This window comes from Buteo buteo, chromosome 8 (genome assembly GCF_964188355.1).
Source record: "Buteo buteo chromosome 8, bButBut1.hap1.1, whole genome shotgun sequence".
In the NCBI taxonomy this organism is placed as follows: Eukaryota; Metazoa; Chordata; class Aves; order Accipitriformes; family Accipitridae; genus Buteo; species Buteo buteo.
The window spans coordinates 18,101,199-18,119,473 of NC_134178.1; the positions used below are offsets into that span (position 1 = coordinate 18,101,199).

The 18,275-nt window shown below is 38.2% G+C and overlaps 1 protein-coding gene across 3 annotated transcripts in view; it reads right to left on the reverse strand.

The window, feature by feature from the left end:
• MAP3K7CL (MAP3K7 C-terminal like) overlaps nucleotides 1-15,555 on the reverse strand; it is a 35,392-nt gene extending 19,837 nt beyond the window's left edge. The window contains exons 1-4 of one of the 3 annotated variants that reach the window (XM_075033851.1): nucleotides 15,187-15,554; nucleotides 12,890-13,038; nucleotides 12,265-12,373; nucleotides 3,467-3,525 (exon numbers count right to left, since the gene is read on the reverse strand). In XM_075033851.1, the coding sequence (XP_074889952.1) occupies nucleotides 3,467-3,525; nucleotides 12,265-12,334 (129 nt within the window). In that variant the 5' untranslated portion in view covers nucleotides 12,335-12,373; nucleotides 12,890-13,038; nucleotides 15,187-15,554. Of the gene's footprint in view, nucleotides 1-3,466; nucleotides 3,526-12,264; nucleotides 12,374-12,627; nucleotides 12,677-12,889; nucleotides 13,039-15,186 lie in introns of those variants that run through there. The other 2 variants (XM_075033853.1, XM_075033850.1) reach the window with 2 other exon arrangements.
• Between the last annotated feature and the right edge of the window lie 2,720 nt (nucleotides 15,556-18,275).

An 18,275-nucleotide genomic window follows, 5' to 3' on the forward strand; every position in this document is an offset into this window, starting at 1 on the left:
ATTTTTTTTTTTAAGTAAAAAAAAAAGTACTTTTTTTTAAGTAAAAAAAAACAAAAACAAAAAAAAACAACAAAAGCAAAAATTTAAGTTAGAGAACTGATATTATTTTCTTACAAATTGCTTCTTGGAATTTATTCCTCTCAGAGTAGGAGAAAAATGTAACATTCAAAAAGGTCTTGGAAAACACAACATTTTTGGTCTGAACCTAGCTAGCAGATCAGTACACCAGACTGATCATTTCTATTCTTCAGAAAGAACCTGTAACTTTCAACTAGGATCATCCCCTAGTAAAAGTCCTTACAGAGAATTAGCTATTTGCAGTTAGTCTCCTAGAAATACCTTTTCTCCAGCCAATCCTACCTTTACCTCTGTAAAGTTGGCGCCAGTGCTTGAACAGCAGGGTTTATTACCCTGTCAGGGGGAGGCTGCACTGAACTTTGCCCTGCCATCGGATACCAGTGTCCAGGGAGTAGGTATGGTAGGATCGTGGTAGGAAAAGTGGGAACACTAGGTAATTCTGCTCAAACAGCCAAGTTGTCTGCCAGGGCCTAACATAGAAGGACAAGGGCTTGAAGCCTAAAACAGAGGTGCAAATTGCTTGGTACTCAGCCTGTGGTCTGCTGCCTGCATGCATAAAATTCTAAGGCTCTGATTTTCCAAGTCACTCAGTGAACTTACATAGCTTTCAAGCTGCTTTCAAAATCCAACCTGAAGATCAGCTAATTTGGCTTTTTGTTTGTTTTGTTTTGTTTTTTAAAACATGTTTCAAAATTTTCCTTTGTATGTTTGAAACCTGGAAAGTTATAACTTTTTCTTTTTTAAGTGTCTATTATTATATAGCCACCTACCCTGCATTTATAGTTTGCTTCTTTAAATAAAATACAAATGCTTTTGACTATATTTATGGCATGGTGATAAAAATCTTGTTGCTCTAGATGTGATATTTTTATTATGAAAATATGCGCCAGCATTCTTACAAATTCAAGCATTTGAGGTTGCTATGCCACAGTCCATTGAAGGGTTCATTTGCATGACACTTCATGTGTGCTGGTTTATGCTAGCTAACTTTGGGATAGAGAAAAGCATTGATGGAATGACAAGGGACACCACCACTCAGTACTTCTGCAGATCCTGGTGAAGCCCATGTTGTAGTTTGCTTCTGTAATACAGGAGCTACCTGTTTCAAAGATGGTATGGTTACATTAACATAAATTGCAACCACATGCTATACAGGGCTGACACACCCTTAGCAGTTTGGATTATAGCAATTTTAAAAAGTAATCAATAAGAAAACGTAACTAGGTAAATTACAACTTTGTTACAGTTATTGCTTGTTTGACATTTTCAAGTAGTATAAACATAATGTAATTGCATTAAGTAGTTATAACTTTAAGCTGTGATCCAGATTGACAAAAGCAAGGAAATTCAAATTTTCATTGCCAAAGCTAAATGCACTGTTATCTTTGCATCAGCTCAGAACCCATGTTGACTTAACTGCCTCTGGTTGAAAGGCATAAAGGCATCTAAATATAAATAAGCACATAAGCTTGAAAAGCTAAAGGATGAAGCACTACCACTAACTTCATACTTCTGAGTGGTTGAGTCAGTCAGATAGTCCTCATAAGTTATCTTTTCAACTACCACGATATTACCAAACAGAGTTTCTGAAGGATAATAAAAAGAACATTATCTGAATCAAAGCCTTTGATTGTTTCTTTGAATTTGTTATCATATGGAGGTCATGAGAGTAAAGGAAGGTTCTGTTGAAAAAAATGTCAGGGACTTAACAGACCAAGAGGGTGTACTTAGTGGAATTGCTCTAGTGTGTACTTAAAAAACTTTTACTGAAGGGCTATTATTTATCCAGCAGACTTGAATGCTTCCAGAGGAGCAATTTCAGTCTATCACGAAATTACATATTTAGAGTACATTGTATGTTCCAGAAATGGGTCATAAAAGTGCTAATAAAAAAATCATCACTTGGCCTGTAAAGTACCTACATCTAACACTAGTAATTTTGTTTTTATGTACTACCAGCAGCAATGATAATCATACTGTGCTCTTTTAGAGCAGTCTTCATCCACTGATCTCAATGTTCTTTAACAAAAAAGGTAAAAAATATTAACCTAATTTCAGAGATGAGCAGAAGGATGAAGCAACTCCTCCAGGATCACACAATGTGTCACTGACAGAGTTGAAAACAGAATTCAAGTTCTTTACTTTCAATTCAGTGCTTTAGCCATGAAACGATATTGCTTTTCTCAAATTGAATTCTTCTGAGGGAAAAAAATATCAATCGTCTTCTCTGCACTGGAAGATCAGTGGCATAAAAAGGCCAACATACTACCCTGTTCCTTTCAGCCCAAATCTTAAATTGCTATTCATTCCTTTAATCTTTCCTAGTTACGCCTACGGAACTTGCCCCTATTCTCAGGATTAGAGAGATAGAGCAAGAAGAGTCTCTGTCATCCTCAGTTCTTTCCCCAGTTATCCTTTTGATGAGAGCAGCAGGAGAGAAAAGTCAGTCCTTTAAGTCAGCAGCCCTCCAGTGTTGTCTCACTAGTTGATGGGGACAGGAAGGATGACATCATTGGACAACATGGTCTGCTAATGCCTTTCTCAATTTACACTCAGGAAACAACTGCCTTCATATTGAAATATCAGAGGAAGTCTAAATGCTCCTGGGAAACAGATAATCTGAAGTAGTTTACAAAAGCCAACAAACACTCCAGAACTGCTACAGAGGAAAGGGAAATAATCCCTGGATACAGAACTGGCTCTGTGCCTGGTGAGCCGCAGAGTTGCCATCAACTGCCCTCTGATTATCCAGTATATCGGGGCTCCATCGTGCTATGCTGACACATCGGACCAGTCACAAAAGGTTTCACCACTTCTAGCCTGTGCTGTCTGCAGACACCTGCTAGGGCAACCATTAGGGTTGCTGGCTGTGCAGCATGAGCTAGAGTAACTTTGAGGAGGCTCTCATCAATCCTGATGACTGGCTTTAGTTACCTAAGATTAGAGATAAGATGGCACTACAAAATACACCTTTACATTCTCTTGGAATGTGCCAGAGAAAGTCGATTATACCGGTTTTACCACAGCCTGTAGGCATAAGAATATAAAACCTGGCTCACTCCTTCTCCTGTCAAAACCACAGGAACTCTCTTCATTGCAGTGCAGCAGTACATGCTGTGTTTTGCACAGGAATTGCAAAAAAAATTTAAAAAGCTGGTGAGATTGTTAAAATAGTCATTTCCCTGCAATTGATTAAAAATGCCAAATCAATTTTTCCGCAGATCTTGAAAAGACAATGTTTTCTTCTATGGAAATATACAGTTTTATTAAATGTTAATAGGTTAGAGAAGCACCACTGAAAACTTTCACTTTAGTGTAACAAACAGAGATTTTTTATCATAACAAATACAGTAAACGTGAAGTAGAACTGTAGTAAAAAAAAAGTTACCTGCAGCTGCTGATCTAGTTCTGGAAATGCCAAAGGGAAATTTTCAGAGGAAGCATCGTCTAAAAGGTAAACATGATGTTAAAAGTCAATGTCTACCAAAAAGAGCATTTCAAATGATCTGTTTAATATAGTTCTACATTGCATATATTCACAATAATATCAGGGTCCTGCAAACACCTCCGCATCTGCTTATCTTTCTACACTTGAGATCCCTTAATAGACTCCTTGAAAATACTAGTGGGTTGGCAATAAGAAAATGTTTAGGTGCTGGAAAGACAGAAAGCCTATTTTGTATTGCAGTAATTAAGAAACAAAACAAAGCCAGTTAGCACAGAAGAATGTGACAATTTAATAAAAACAATAAATCCAAACAATTTTTCTTCCTGAGTTCTCCATTGCACTGCAAAGTAAAGAACCTTCTTACTACCGAAGAGTTCATTACTTGAATGAAGGGAAAGATAACTTCCCCATCACAATACAATGACTTACCAGGGCTAAACCAACAATAATAAAAACCTTTTCTCCCATCACCCAAAGGCAACCACAAGAACACACAAACCAGCCTGGCAACCCTGGAACTAGAAGACTGTTACCTACACAGATGTGATAGAATGGGAAAGGCACCACAAATTTCTCCATACTGCAAAGAAATGCCTTTACCCTAACCTGTAGATAACAATCTTTATGGGCTAGAGTTAGTTCATTCATGACAACAAGCCAAACTGTGTCTTTATTTATTTCTTTATTTTTAGTACAAGCTTCAGCAAAGGTGGGACAGGCTGTGCAAGTTACGTCAGTGTTGTGATGTGGACACCTGCCCACTAGTAGCTGGACTGAGATCAGAAATATGAATCATACTTGGTAGCGTCACAGCTAGCCACTGCAATATTTCTTTCTCAGTGACTTTCACACTATCAGTTTTGCATTGGATTGTGATGACTGTTTATGCATCTTACTACAGGTTACCGGAGGTGAAGAGAAGGTTACTATTAGCTAGCTTACAGAGTCAGTTATTTGTAATGTGTCAAAATTAAACAAGGATGGCTCTCATAGGAGAAAATTGCTAACGTAGGTCAGATCCTGCAACCTACTCTATGCTGGCAGAGTCGTATGCTACAACAGAATCCCAACAAGATTAAGAGGACCACATATCAAAGCAGGATTCTGAATATACTTTAAAAGTACAGACTAGGATTTAAATTATTTGTCAAATATTTGTTATCTCTTTATCCTTCCCTCAGTGGTCCAATAGCAAAGTAGGTTAGGGGGAAAAAGTAAAATAAGTCACCCTATCTTGTGAAGAATAAACATACTGGCTAACATATGGTCAGAGCCTTACTTTAACTAACAGAGTTAGAGCTAGGCACCTCTAGGAAGGGGTGCCCAGAGAAGAAAAAAAATAGTGATACAGAGGGCAAAAGCAAATGCTGTTGAACTTCCTCAGGAAACAAAGTGAAGTTCTATGTTTTCATCGGGTAGGGGTCTTGCCAGTATTATCAAAAAGTCATACCCGTCTGTCCACATTCCCCCCCCAGCTTCATTTTTCACACCATGTCCCAAACATGCCCATTCTGGAAAATAATTAAATTGCTTTAATTGTATAGAATTGTATCACACTGATATGCAGCTGTTTACCTTTAATTTGCTGTTGCTTTCTTGTACAATATTTAAAAATAGACTAATATTCCAAAAGAAGAAAGATGAATCACATAGCAAGGCTAAAAGGAAGGACGGAATAGGACTCAGTGCGACTAGGGGTACAGCTGCTCTACAAATATTTGGCTGAATAGCTGTTAAATATTCTGACAGAGATATTGGACCAGAGTCGTGAACAGCAGTTAAGCTGCTATTTGTTTTGACAATTCCAGCAGTACAATCTTTGGTACAGTAGCTTTAAGGAGAGACCTCAAACATTTTTAACTTAAGAAAAACAAAACAAAAGCAACCCCAAGAATTTTAAAGAAGCATCAACCAATATTTAATTTTTCACTGCCTCAGATCTTAATAATAAAACAAAATTAATGCAGTGTCAGAATATTAGAAAATATATTGGATTATCTTCAGAAAAGAACCAGTAAAAAAAAGATTGGAAATACTTTAAAAAGGATGGAATAGAGAAAGAAATTACTATAGAGGAAATCCTTTCAATAAACAGATGTTCCTTGCTTATTTTTTGAACTCAAGTGACTGAGTCAATGGTACTAAAAATAGAACATATTGGTAACCTAACCATTATGGCATACCATAGTACATTTTATAATGGGCCTGCCCTAGCATCTATTGAACAGCTGCTAGGTTTTTATTTAGTTATGCTAGTTTAAAACTTGTTTAAATCATCATCTGATGTATAGAACATCTTCGAGAAAAGTTGGGGACTCCAGTGGTTTGAAATTTTTCTGAGTTTCTAATTCTCTTAGGCTCCTCTGACATTTTCAGCTGAAGTATTTAGTTTACAAAAATTAGCAGAAATCCTCACAGCTAACTGCAATCTTGTTTTCCACAAGAAGAACAACAAAAAACCTTAGCCACATCTTCCAATGAAATAAATTACTGCATCAGGTCAGTCTGTATTTCACTGTTGTCAAAGTAACAACCACAACAATAACAACAAAAATCACTTGGTAAAAACTAAACACATTTAGATTTCACACAAGGGGAAAGCAAATGACATCAGCCATTTGCCTCCTAAAATTTTTTTTAATATGTTTTCAGAAAGTCACGAGAAAAGATAAAAACTTGCATTTTTTTCCAAAAGAATCACTATTGCCCTTACAAGCCTGAATACTGGGTGTTACACAGGAGATCAAACAAAATCACATTGGCTTCTAGCCTTAAAAATCTATGACTCTGAAAACCAGAAACATTGAAAGTGTCTGAAATGTCAAAGAAAATGTTCTGAAGATCAAAACACTCTCATAATTTTCTCCTTATCTGTCTGTATTTGTTCTTTCCTATTCTACATCTCCTTAACCAGACAACAGAATTCAGAAATATCTCTTTTTCTCCTTTTCTCAATTTATTATCAATATTTAATGAATGCCTAGATTGTTATAGGGAATCACGGATATAATCAAAGACCACCTTTATAATAATTAGTGGCTTTTCAGTGCCACAAAACCCTGAAAATTACTAGGCTGATTCTTCACCAGATACAAACAGCATCTCACCCCTGTGGTCACTATTTTACTGCTCCCTTCCCTGTCACTCATAAAGAAAAAGGACTTATAATTCAAGCTGGTTGTTGAAAACACATTTTGTTTAAAAATCAAAATTTAAAAACTCAGACACTGCAACTTGCTGTACCTGAAAATGAGTCAAGATTCTGGTCAAAGGAAAACAAGAAAGGAGGAAAAACATACACGTGAATGTCATGGCCACCCCAGCAAACTCAACAGCTCTAACTTGTGATGTGAAGGAGTCCGATCAGGGACTCTGTCACAGCCACCGAAGTTAAAGTATCTGTTGCGTGATTTCTAAATGAGTAGCACTTCCTGATTTCCCATAGATCCCGAAACTAATTTTGAAGGTCTATATTTAAAAGTGCACTAAAGGTAAAGACCTGTACCCTGATTACAAGATGAACTCTCTGCACACACAGCTGATGTTTTTTTAACCAAAGGTTTGGTTCATGTGTATGGAATAGTTTGACTTTCATGGTTGTTTCATCAGGTTCATACATACGCTTTGCTTGTTGCTGAAAACTGATTATAACAGAGAGAATCTGACGGAGGGTCTCTGGGGAAATCACTTCCTCCTTTTGCTTTCCATCACTTGAGCTAAGACAAAGTACCCTCTATGTCAGAGCCAGCTCTCTGACCATTCCTACAGCAAAACTAACAGCATAACAAAAGAACAAGCTCCCAAAGCATGCTGCCCAGCCAACGCACCTTCATGCTGAAATGGTGCAATAGGCAGCTCTGTGTAAGGACGGCAAGGCTAAGCTGCTCAGCCTTCGCCGTCCAGGTAAGCTCTTGTCTATCTGCTGACAGCACCTACTAATACAAACGTGAGATGGGCTTCTGATGTGTGGTACAGAGATCCACATAAGCCATCTGATTTAGAAGGCTGAACTGTATTAAGACTGATTGTCTTCATACAAAAGGCTTACTACTTATCAGTGATGTCCTGATGCATTTGGTCCCCTGGTACATGCTAACGTTGAACATTTGAGAATGAATCATGCTTTCTGGAAAAATTCACTTATTTAATCATGTTCTGGCCTTCTGGAGATTCCAATAGCCCAGACCTCCATCATGTAGACAAACGAGCAAAATCGCTCACACTTCGCTGTCTGACCAACAGAATGTCCGGTACAATGAATATAATACCCCAGTCTCTTCCTATATGACTGCTCCATTCAGCTGAACTGTGGGCTATGGGCAATAGTTAATGAATAAATACTTCAAGAACAACATCTGATTTACTTGCAGTATAAACTCACAAATTACAGTTTCTCTGGGATCTTCACAAAGATAGACAGAAATAGAACATAAAAATGTAAATGTGTTGAAAGCACAATAAGGTTGCTAAATCAAGCACTTGAAATTTAGGAAATGCCAATCACAGCTCTGCTTCCTTGAGTGACTGAGTTATGATCCAGTCTTTAATTATACAATCAGGTACTATTTTTTTCTCCTACATGCGTGGGCAAGTGTATTCAGAACTCTTCCTCCTAAACTAAAGAATTAAATTGGTAACATAAGTAGGCTGTTATCCTGTAAGTGGATCAGCCCTTACACAGGAAAAGTGCTCAAACTCAACCGCAAGCACTGCAACTCACAGTGGGACAACACTGGCAAACGGCATCGGGGTCCAGCCTTGGCCCTAGGAGGGCAGTGAGATCCAGCAGATCCAGCCCTGATTACTGACAGACATTCATAGACTCATCAAATTTGTCCTGGAAGGCTGTGTGGCTAAGTGACTGCGACTTGGCACTGCTGCGTGAAGCTCCCAGGCTTCTATTCACAGCCCTGCCTGACATGACCTTACACAACCTCGCAGTTACCTCACTCATAAAATAGTGGGGAATGGTCACTGCCTGACCCAAGAATAGGCTACGAAGGCTTGCTCGATAATAAGAGTTGTGGACCTCCCAGTAATAGGAATGGCCCATAATAGAAGAGATAGGAGCAAACCCCTCCTATTCCATATACCTTCACATAAGCCTAAAGCTTCCTCTGATGAATGCACAGCCACTATCCCTTGGAGGGTATCTCACCTAAGTTCCTGTCTAATTTCCAAAAGATCAAGCCACTTACTTGTAGGTTGGGTGTACTTTTAGAAAACCAGCTTTGTAAATTTTAGCCATATGTTTTGGCAATTCCCACTGGTTTTCAACCAATACATGCTGGAAAGCCTCTGTTGCCATTACAACTAAAATGAGGATGGAGTAGGGATTTGAAGGTTGCTCCTGAAGAAGCAACCATTGCAAAATAGTCTTGCATGATCAACTAAAAAAGCAAAAAATTCTTCATGGTCACTAGGATAACAAAGGCATAAAGAGGAGTAAAATAAGTCATTTGCTATGCTTGCAAAACTATTACACTGTTCCACTGTCTGTCAGTTTCATTAGAAGATGTATGTTTTGCCTTTGTTATCAGTGATTTTTCTGGAGAGTGCTATCAGAGGTAGACTAATTTCAAACAAAAGAAATTATTAATTTCAAACCCAGTCATTTATCACCACATGTCACTAGCAGAACTTTTCAGCTAGATTCAAGCTTTTATTCTAGGAGGGAAGATGAAGCAATGTTTACCTATAAACCTTCCTTTAGAACTATTACACAGAACAAATCAACTTGCCTAAATTTAATAAAGTTCCTGTTATAATCATTGTATCTTAATATGTTCAGTAAATAAGAGTGATACGAATTAGGACATATCAAATTTCATTGGTTTAATTAAATTCATGTTGATAAACTACAACAAACTTTCTATTTGGGAACACTTATTTAAATTTTGGAACACCATATTCAGTTCAACTTGCATTAGTTTCCAAATGATATAAGATAGGCTGAAATAATATGTTTCAAATTCACTAATTTAAACCGGTACCTTAAGTCAAACTGGTGCAATACAGTGTGCAGACACACCCTGGAAAACCTGTGTTTGATGCCAGCTTAGTGAACTTGAGTAAAAGAGACAAACATAGATATCTATATATACAGGAATAAGAGATACACAATAAAACTGTCTTCTTATATCGCACCCGCTGATGGACGGCTCCTGAGACTTTTAAGGAACTGGTTAGCCTACTTTCACGTTAAAAATACTGCACAAAGCAGGCCAGGATTTCAGTCATCAGGTGTTGACTGACAAATAGTGTAACAATTAAATTATTTCTTGTACACTCAGGATAAGCCAGCTCCGGTCTTGTAGGTCAGTTAACACAGAGTAATCTCTTCTCATGAGTTGAGAGCAGTTTCTCCTTTCACTGCTCCTCACACCCAGTGCTTGGTTACAATCCTAGCCAGTGAGATAATCACCACCCAGAAGAAACATTCCGTTTCCCCTTTTTATATCTACTTATGCTGTCAGTTCCTCCTAGTAAGCAGTTGTCCAGCCCCCGGAAGGAGAATGCAGCCTTTCTTGGTGAAATCTGTCACTGTGCCTTTCAAGTGAGGTAAAATTTAAGGAAAAGCTTAAATCAGATTCCCTCACCACTTAGCCCTGGTGAAGAACTTTTTGTATATATACCCCAGCAGTACACAAGCCTCACCTGATGCTCTACTATCACACTTACAGCAGGTAACTCCTGTTTGAACTGAAAACAAATATCCTTGTCAAGGAGAAAAAAAGATTCAAGAAATATAAAAAAAATGAGGGGGAAAAAAAAAGCCAAGTATAGAATACCTAAAGGTCTACCTGTTAAATGTTTTTGTAGCTCATCTTAAAAGAAAAAGTTCTAAATACTCATTTGTATTCTCTTGATTCAACTGTGGTTTGCTGGAAATTTTCAAACCTGATGAAAGTTTATTTCCTTTGCTTTCTTTAAATATATCGAATATAATAACCATGTTCAGGCTTATCACTAAGAGCAAGAGTGGAATTCTTGTGACATGGTAAAATGGCGTGCTGGTTTAGACCTCCTGGTAGCCCTTGAGGGGATGTGATGCAGAGAACGTGGCACTCACTTTACTGGTTGCTATTTAGTTTTCTAGTACTCACAGAGATTCTGGATTGCATACTTCAGGAACACTTGTATATATACATTAAAGGACTCAAAATTATGGAAAAGTTTAACAAAATGTAGCAAAAAAAGATTAACTTTCTGTAATTGAGTTTATTTCTCTAAATGTTAAGAGAGAGGCTGGAATTATTAGCAGGATAGAAAAGTAAAAAATAAAATATGATGCAATGTTAAGGAAGCTAGGCTTCCTGCCTTTCATGTCCTCTTCTTCCAAGCTATTCACAACCTTGTCATTTCCTACTGCCATCTCTTGTCACAAACCACTCTACCCTCTTTGATTTTCCCATGGTCTCAGCTTTCCCTGACTTGTTTTCAGTGTCTCACATAAGCATTCTTTTTCCATAATTTGTAAGAGCACTCCCCTTTCTTTTATATCTCTCTTCAAGATCTCTTTGCCATAATTCCTGTAAGAAATTTACCATGTTACTATATCTTGAGAGATGAGAATGATTCCTTATTACTTTCCGTAATAAAAATGTAATTACCAGATTATTTTAATTTATGAAAAAGGGCACATAGATAGCCACATGTGCTTCTTTATATTCCTTGTCCCCATCTTTCTGTGTCAATCAACTTTATGAGCTGAAAATTATGTGCAATAATGTATGAAGATGTTTGTTTTTAAATTCCCTTGCTTAGGGAATGAGATTCTATTTCAGGCTTGTAGCTGCCAATTAATATTACACAACAATTAGCTAGGAAAGGTAATGCATATTCTAAAATATTTTTAAAATGAGAAAATTGTATTCAAGCTGAGAGTCTATTCACACAAAGCTCAGAAAGCAGCCTCCTACAATGCATACCGTCCCATAAAGCACTCATCAGCAGTGGGTTTCAGTTATGCTTATCAGAGATCCTTATATTTCATGCCATAAACACATCTCAACCCTGACTCCAGGCACTCACCTTTAGCAACAGCACAGCCAGCTTTTTTTTGGGATGCTTCCCAGCTTCTGATTTACTTCATTTCATTCTGACTTGTACCATTTGGCAACAGCTCTCTAGACCTTAATATCTAAGGTGCAAACTAATAATATTCATCTATTTCAAAGGCCAAATGGTCCATGTATGTACAGGGTATGTTTGGGGAAATTAATGCTCTATCAGCACTAGCCAACAGGATAAACGTCAATGAGATTTCTGCCGGTTTCTCAGATGCTATGTGGGCATCCGTTTCCTGAAATCTTTCACCAAGCTGGGCACATGTGGCACTTTCCAACCTTCCTGCTGAAAGGAGAGTCTCTTCTTGTTCTACTCTCATCCTCAGTACAAAATATCATTTTACTTTTCTGGTTTTAAAATTCCCTAAAATCAGACAAACCGCATATGCAGAAAAATTTGATGATAGTTAATTATAGTCCTAAGTATATTCCACAAACCACTACAAGAAAGCTAAGATCTAAACTGTCAGTCTAGTGGTTTTAGTCTAACAAAACTGTTAATGGAAATATTAAAAGTTATCAGACAGGAAAACTGATCACATGCTATCACTCAGGAAAAAAATCCACCCATAACACTGCACTTCATTTGATATTGTAAACACTGGTAAGAACATGTGAAATTTAAAAGCAATTATTTCATTGTGGCTTACTCCACAAATGAAACTGTACCTGGGGAGTCACTCAGGCTGAAGGCAATTCGTACTGGCTTATCAGCAGGTACCCTGGCGGTGGTGATCATGTGGGCACTTGAGTCAATGCTTTTACTTGTTTGTTCCAGCTGCAATAATACAAACAATATATTTATTACAGAGCACGTGACACCATTCAACAAATGAGTTTTAATGCCTTTCATGCATTCACAGCTACCTTTCTCATTCTAGCTAAGCAACGTTTAGAAGCAAAGTCAAAGGAGCGCCATTTCGCTTTTCCATTTAAAAAGGATTTAAGTGAAATTCAGTGCAGAGACTGCCCTTCTTTTGCTATTTACAGAGTAGAAAGAAGAGTGGCAAAGGAAGCTTCCCCTCTCCTCACCTGCTTGCTCCCCGCCATTGCCCCTTCAGCAAGCCTTGACTCGTGGCAATGCTGCCTGGTTCTGAAGGTGAAGAAGGAAGAAGGGGTGGGGAGTTGAGAGTAACATGACCCCAAGCCTGCCGTGTGATTGGAAACGTGCACGCCACTCCACATGGTGTCAACGAGGAGGCACCCATCCTCCTACCTTCCACCCATGCTCCCCCAGTCAAACTGTCCCTGACAGTCACACGCTTAATGGTCAAAAGTTACTAGGTCTCCAAACCTTGGTGGTGATTCTTCAGTGGAACTCTGTGCACGTGCGGGGGTCTGTCTGCATGGGTTTGACTCCCGGGTTGGGACCTTACTCAGTCCTCGGTCTTTCTTCTGAGACCACCAATTCCAAAAAGTGGTTTCAGTGAGATGAAACCCTGTCTGTTAAGAAAACTGCTAGTTCATTTCAAGCAGGACACTAAAGAATTGTTGAGCAACAAAAGACTTAGCTACTACTGATCCATACTGGTATAATTAAAGCATCTCTGAACACTCAAAAGTTGTACTCAGAGCTCTACTATGTATATTTAACCTTTTGAATGAATAGTTTTGGTTAAACTCTATTAAATAGATGAACGCAAACTTAATCTCCTTGTATATCAAGCAGAAAGCTGCTAAAATTCACAGATATTAAACTTCTGATTGGCTCCATGTGTGGAGAACATGAAGTCAGCGGGACTTCATGTATGCAAAAGATCTGCCCATAAAGAAATTATTTTCGGACTGAAGCCTATGCTATCCAGAGTGCATTGTATCCATACCAACTATGTGTACAATTAGGAGAGTAGCTTTTAAATTACCATAAAAACTCCTCAGTCAATTAGAAAACAAATTCTTCAGGAAAATACAATGAATTTACTAAAAGTTGTACCACATGTCAGTAGACAACACAGCATTTAGCTAGTGAAAATATAAGCCAATTTCCTAAGTAGTTTTTCAGTAAAGTAGCTATTGTATTGCACGGAAATCCCACCACCTCATTCTAATTTACACTTAATTATTTGGCAGTCTCAGAAAGTCAATAGAACAGAACAATATTTCAGAATTATAATCTTCCATGGTGATGCACAAGTGAATCAAACACTTCCCTGGCATCACTGCCTTGCAATCAGTGGAAGAGAACCAAATTTGCATCTGGCCCACTAATTTCAGCATTTCTTTTTTATTTGCTTTGTCTGGCTTAATATTTAGCTAGCAGAGTGATATGGTTACTCTGTAGCAATGCTACACAAGAAATTGTTACTTGAAATGCAAAATCTTTTCTTAAAATAACAACAAATAATCTAAAATTATTACTTTGAATAAATCTTATTTGGAGCTCAGAGTGTCTCTTTCTACTAATACATGAAGGATTTCAGGGATTGTTCTTTATTCCCCATTACTGATAATCAAGACACACAAAAATTGAATTGATATCTATTGGGCAGAGATGCAGAAAAGTCACCTAAATTGCCATGGTGTATGTTTTTGGACTCAGGAAAAGATCCTTGGAGTCAAGTGAAACATTCTATTTTGAAGTGCATTGATTCAACTAAATAATTTTTACTGTCTGAGCATTATTGATCTCTTTTTTTCCCCCAGACCCTCACTTTATAAGAATCATCTGAGACATCTCATTGTTTTTGAAAAAATAACAGACCTACTAATCCAAAATCCTTTATCATATTTCCTTTCCATACCTCCCAATAGAAGGTAAAGCAAAAAAAAAAAAAGAAAAGAAAAGAAAAAAAAAGAAGAGATTTTAAGTGATAAGCACATCCTTGAAACAAGGCTGTTCATCATTCTGTGTTGTTGGTACACATTCCCCTGACATCTGCTTACTATCTCAAGTGGTCTTCCACATAAGAGTATACTTAACATTTTGTATCATAGCCTAAGAAATTAAAATGATGCATTCTGCTAGAGGTTTTAAAGTTGCCATAACAATATTGCTAGAAGTAAATCTGTTGTTTTATCCCAGTCACATACTCTGTGGTCTGCGATGTCTTTAAATTACCTCTTTAACCCACCTACTATGTGAGGGCAAAAATCAATACCCCTTCAATAAGCAACGGTGAATTCTATCATACCACAAAAGAGTGTTTCCATTTTATTCCAATCCATGAAAAGAAATCTCATCTTTATACGCAGCAATTACCCTGCTATCCATTTTTTTATATATTGCATTTATCCCTGCACTCCTTTTTGTGCAGAATCCTCAAGATCTTCATCACAAAAAGCAATCAAAGAGAAGAGAGAGGGATGGAAGCAGCCTGTGTGCAAACAGGGCAATACAGGAAACACACAGACTGACTGCCCCCAGTTCCCCACCTGCTTTCTCCGTGCATTAAGAACAATATCTCTGTAGACAGAGATGAGGGTGAGTGGGCAACCTGGAATTTAATGAGCTTTAATGAGCAGCTCTCTTCTTCACAACAATCACCTATAGAACTGGCTGCTGTTTCTCCATAAAAAATCTGCAGCAGAACTCAGATTAAGTGCTGTTACAGCTCTATCAATTTAGTTCAGTTTTCACACCTGTTGCCTTACCTCACTTAGCGGAGTGTCTGCACTTGTATAATCCAGGGCCAGCCACTGCCTTGGCTTGTCGTTGCCTTTATGGAGTAAAGCTTCAATAAAAGAAAAGGCTGCACCTGCTGCATAGCAACAAACTGACAAGGTCTGAGAAGCTGAGACAGCTGTCAGGGCAACATGCTGCTACCTGCACTTCCCATAGGCTTTGCTGTCCCAAAAGATCACCCTTTTCCGCTTTTCTCCACAATTCCGCTTTTCCTTCCTCTCCTTGCCAGTGACGAGGGATTATGATGCTGTCATGCTTCAGGGAGGAAAAAATCCTTCTGTCACAGGCATTATTAAGCAGCAAACTGTGGCGAGCCCAAGATTTTTAATTCATTAGTCCTGGCAAACCTAAAATACAAACAGACTTGCTTCATAGGACAGGAATGTTTTCAGCATGACCCAATCAGTGTCTGTGTCTATTCCAGCAAACTGGCAAAGATAGCATGACTCCAGTCAGCAAAAATGTCTGCAGCTCCAATCAGCTTGGGCTGACACTGCCAACTTGGACTGGCTACAAGCGAACTATCAAATGATAGCAGCAACTATCAAAGCTAACAATAAGGGATGGGCTTGGTGTGTTAGGCTTGGTTCGTGTTGGCTTTGGTCAAGCCGGGCTTGTCTAATAGCAGATGATAGCCCTGCACTTCTGAGGAGGCAACGGCAAATTTTCAGAATGTGTACACTGTGAAAGCAGATGTATTTATAGATGAGCTGGTGATGGCAGTGATAGCTGAAGCTGACTAAATCAGAGATATGACTGAACTCAGAGGATTTCCTAGTGTGATTTTGGATAGCTTTTGTCAGTTTTGAAACCACAGGCAAGCAATTAATAGATAAATCTTGAAGTATCACAAGAGGGATTAATTTCTTCAGCTTAAACTTTTATTTTCTGTAGCTGTGTCACGCACATGCACTGCCTACATGATTTCTTTGATTGACTGCTATCACAGTCATTAGAACAAATGGAGAAAAGTGGAGAACAGTTATGGAATGATTATACAGAATCTTGATATTTATTGTTCTGTGCTTGAAAAGGGGGCTCTCCTCCTTTTATATTTCAAAATGTATTTTGAAGGTATATTTTATATTTTTAATTCCAAATGGAAAAGGTTTCTCTAACTCACATCTCCTGCACAGGCATAGTGCTAGATTCTCTTGGCTCAGCTGAGATATGGAGAGGTTGCAGGACAGACAGAGACGTGAAAGTCTGAAGCCAAATTTTCATCCTTCCTCACTCCCTCACCTTCTGGCCCTAGCCCAGGATTGATCTAATCAGTGCAAATCTCAGGAAGCCAGCGGTTGCCCTTGTGGCCTCAAAAGACCTTTTTCATACTTCGAAATGACTAAACTGCAAAGATATTCTACCCACACTGCCTTTCCCCCAGCAGTGACCCAGGAGGGTATCAGACAGCTACACCATTAGTTAGGTAACTGGTGAGGCCGTCTTCTTAACTGCAGTGTGGTTTCAGAGCAGACTATGGGCTCTGGCTCAAAGAGTTAGTGAAAAGCAGGACTGCGCCTCTGACCACGCTGACCATTTTCTCTTCTCTTGATGTGTTTCTGGAAAGATTGAGGGTTCCTCCCTATATGTCTCCTTTGGAAGGGGAGGGAGAGAGATTTGTCTCTGATCACAACCATTATTGCAAATAACATTCTACAGCTCAATACCATCAGCGGTTGATATTGATCTCCAGTTACAGGTCCAATTACTGTGAAAGTATTTGTTTGAAGATACAGAAAATCCTGGCTCCAGTGAAGTCACTAAACGTATTCTGCTTCAGTTTCCATGGAGCCAGGGTTTCCCCCAAATGGTAAGATCCTCTTCTGCTTTGTATGGACAGATGGTATTCAGATGATATGAGTGCCTTCATTACATGCCACTACAGTAAACCCTAAAAAAGGCTCTCTATGTAAAATCTTTAGACATGCAAAATCTTCAATAGCCATGACAGCAAGGGTCTTGGACAGAAATGATGTCTGAATAGCCCAGGGATAGTTTTTCCAGATGGCTCTGACACCACGTTTCCAGACTGACACTTCAGTTGTACTCAGTTAAAATAGTATGTGCATTTGCAAATGGAGTTCGTAATAATTTTATGTTTTGTATCCATTGTATACTTGTTTTTTAAATGTCAGTGTTTCTAGTTAATCTGTATTATTATACACACTTTACAAAAGAAGGTGGAATCACCTGTACTTCACTTAATATGCACACTCCTTCTCTAGGGAGTGTGCTGCTTCCGAAAGCTGTGAATCATGTACTAAGATACCAAAACTGCACAAACCAAAAGGCCCCTGATTTGCATTTAAATATCAGTTCCGTGCTTTACACAATGATTAGACACCTGAAACTACTATTATATGGAAGATAGCATATTTTTAAAATGTGAGCATATTATAGCATTCTGTATATAGAACATTGAATTTGAAGCATCAGAATGAATGATTTGACTGTAGCCATTTTATCATCTATTTATTATTGGGGCTATGGTGTTAAAACTCTCAACACTATGGATTTAAACAGCACATTTTAAAAGGTTCTCTAAATTAGTTTATAACAGTAAACTAGGGAAGATCTCAATTTTAAACAACAGGGAAATTGAAGTCCAGGATACTTCACTTCTGTGACTTGCTCAAATTAATACTCAAAGGCATTGTAAATTTTGGGTACAGATAAATTCTACTTGTCTTATTCACTAAGTAGGTGAATAAAATCTGTGTATCTAAGAAAATTACTCTCCCATTTATTGCAAAACAAAGAATACTTCTTTTTAAGAGGCTGCACATACACCTTACAGTCACCTCTGTGAAAATTATGGAATGCTGATAACTCCAGTTTTTTTGTGCAGGAGCACAGCGTGTCCTGCTTTCTTTCCAGGATACACTTAGTCATCAGATACCTGGTACCCAAGGAAAATTCTTTCAATCCTGTATCACATTATGAAACTGGTGATATGCTAGAAGAGGCTATCATGTTTTATTCATCAAAAACACCTTAAAGGAACATACTCTATAGTAGGAACACTGGGACTTTCTGATATTCAGTAGTAGAAACATCC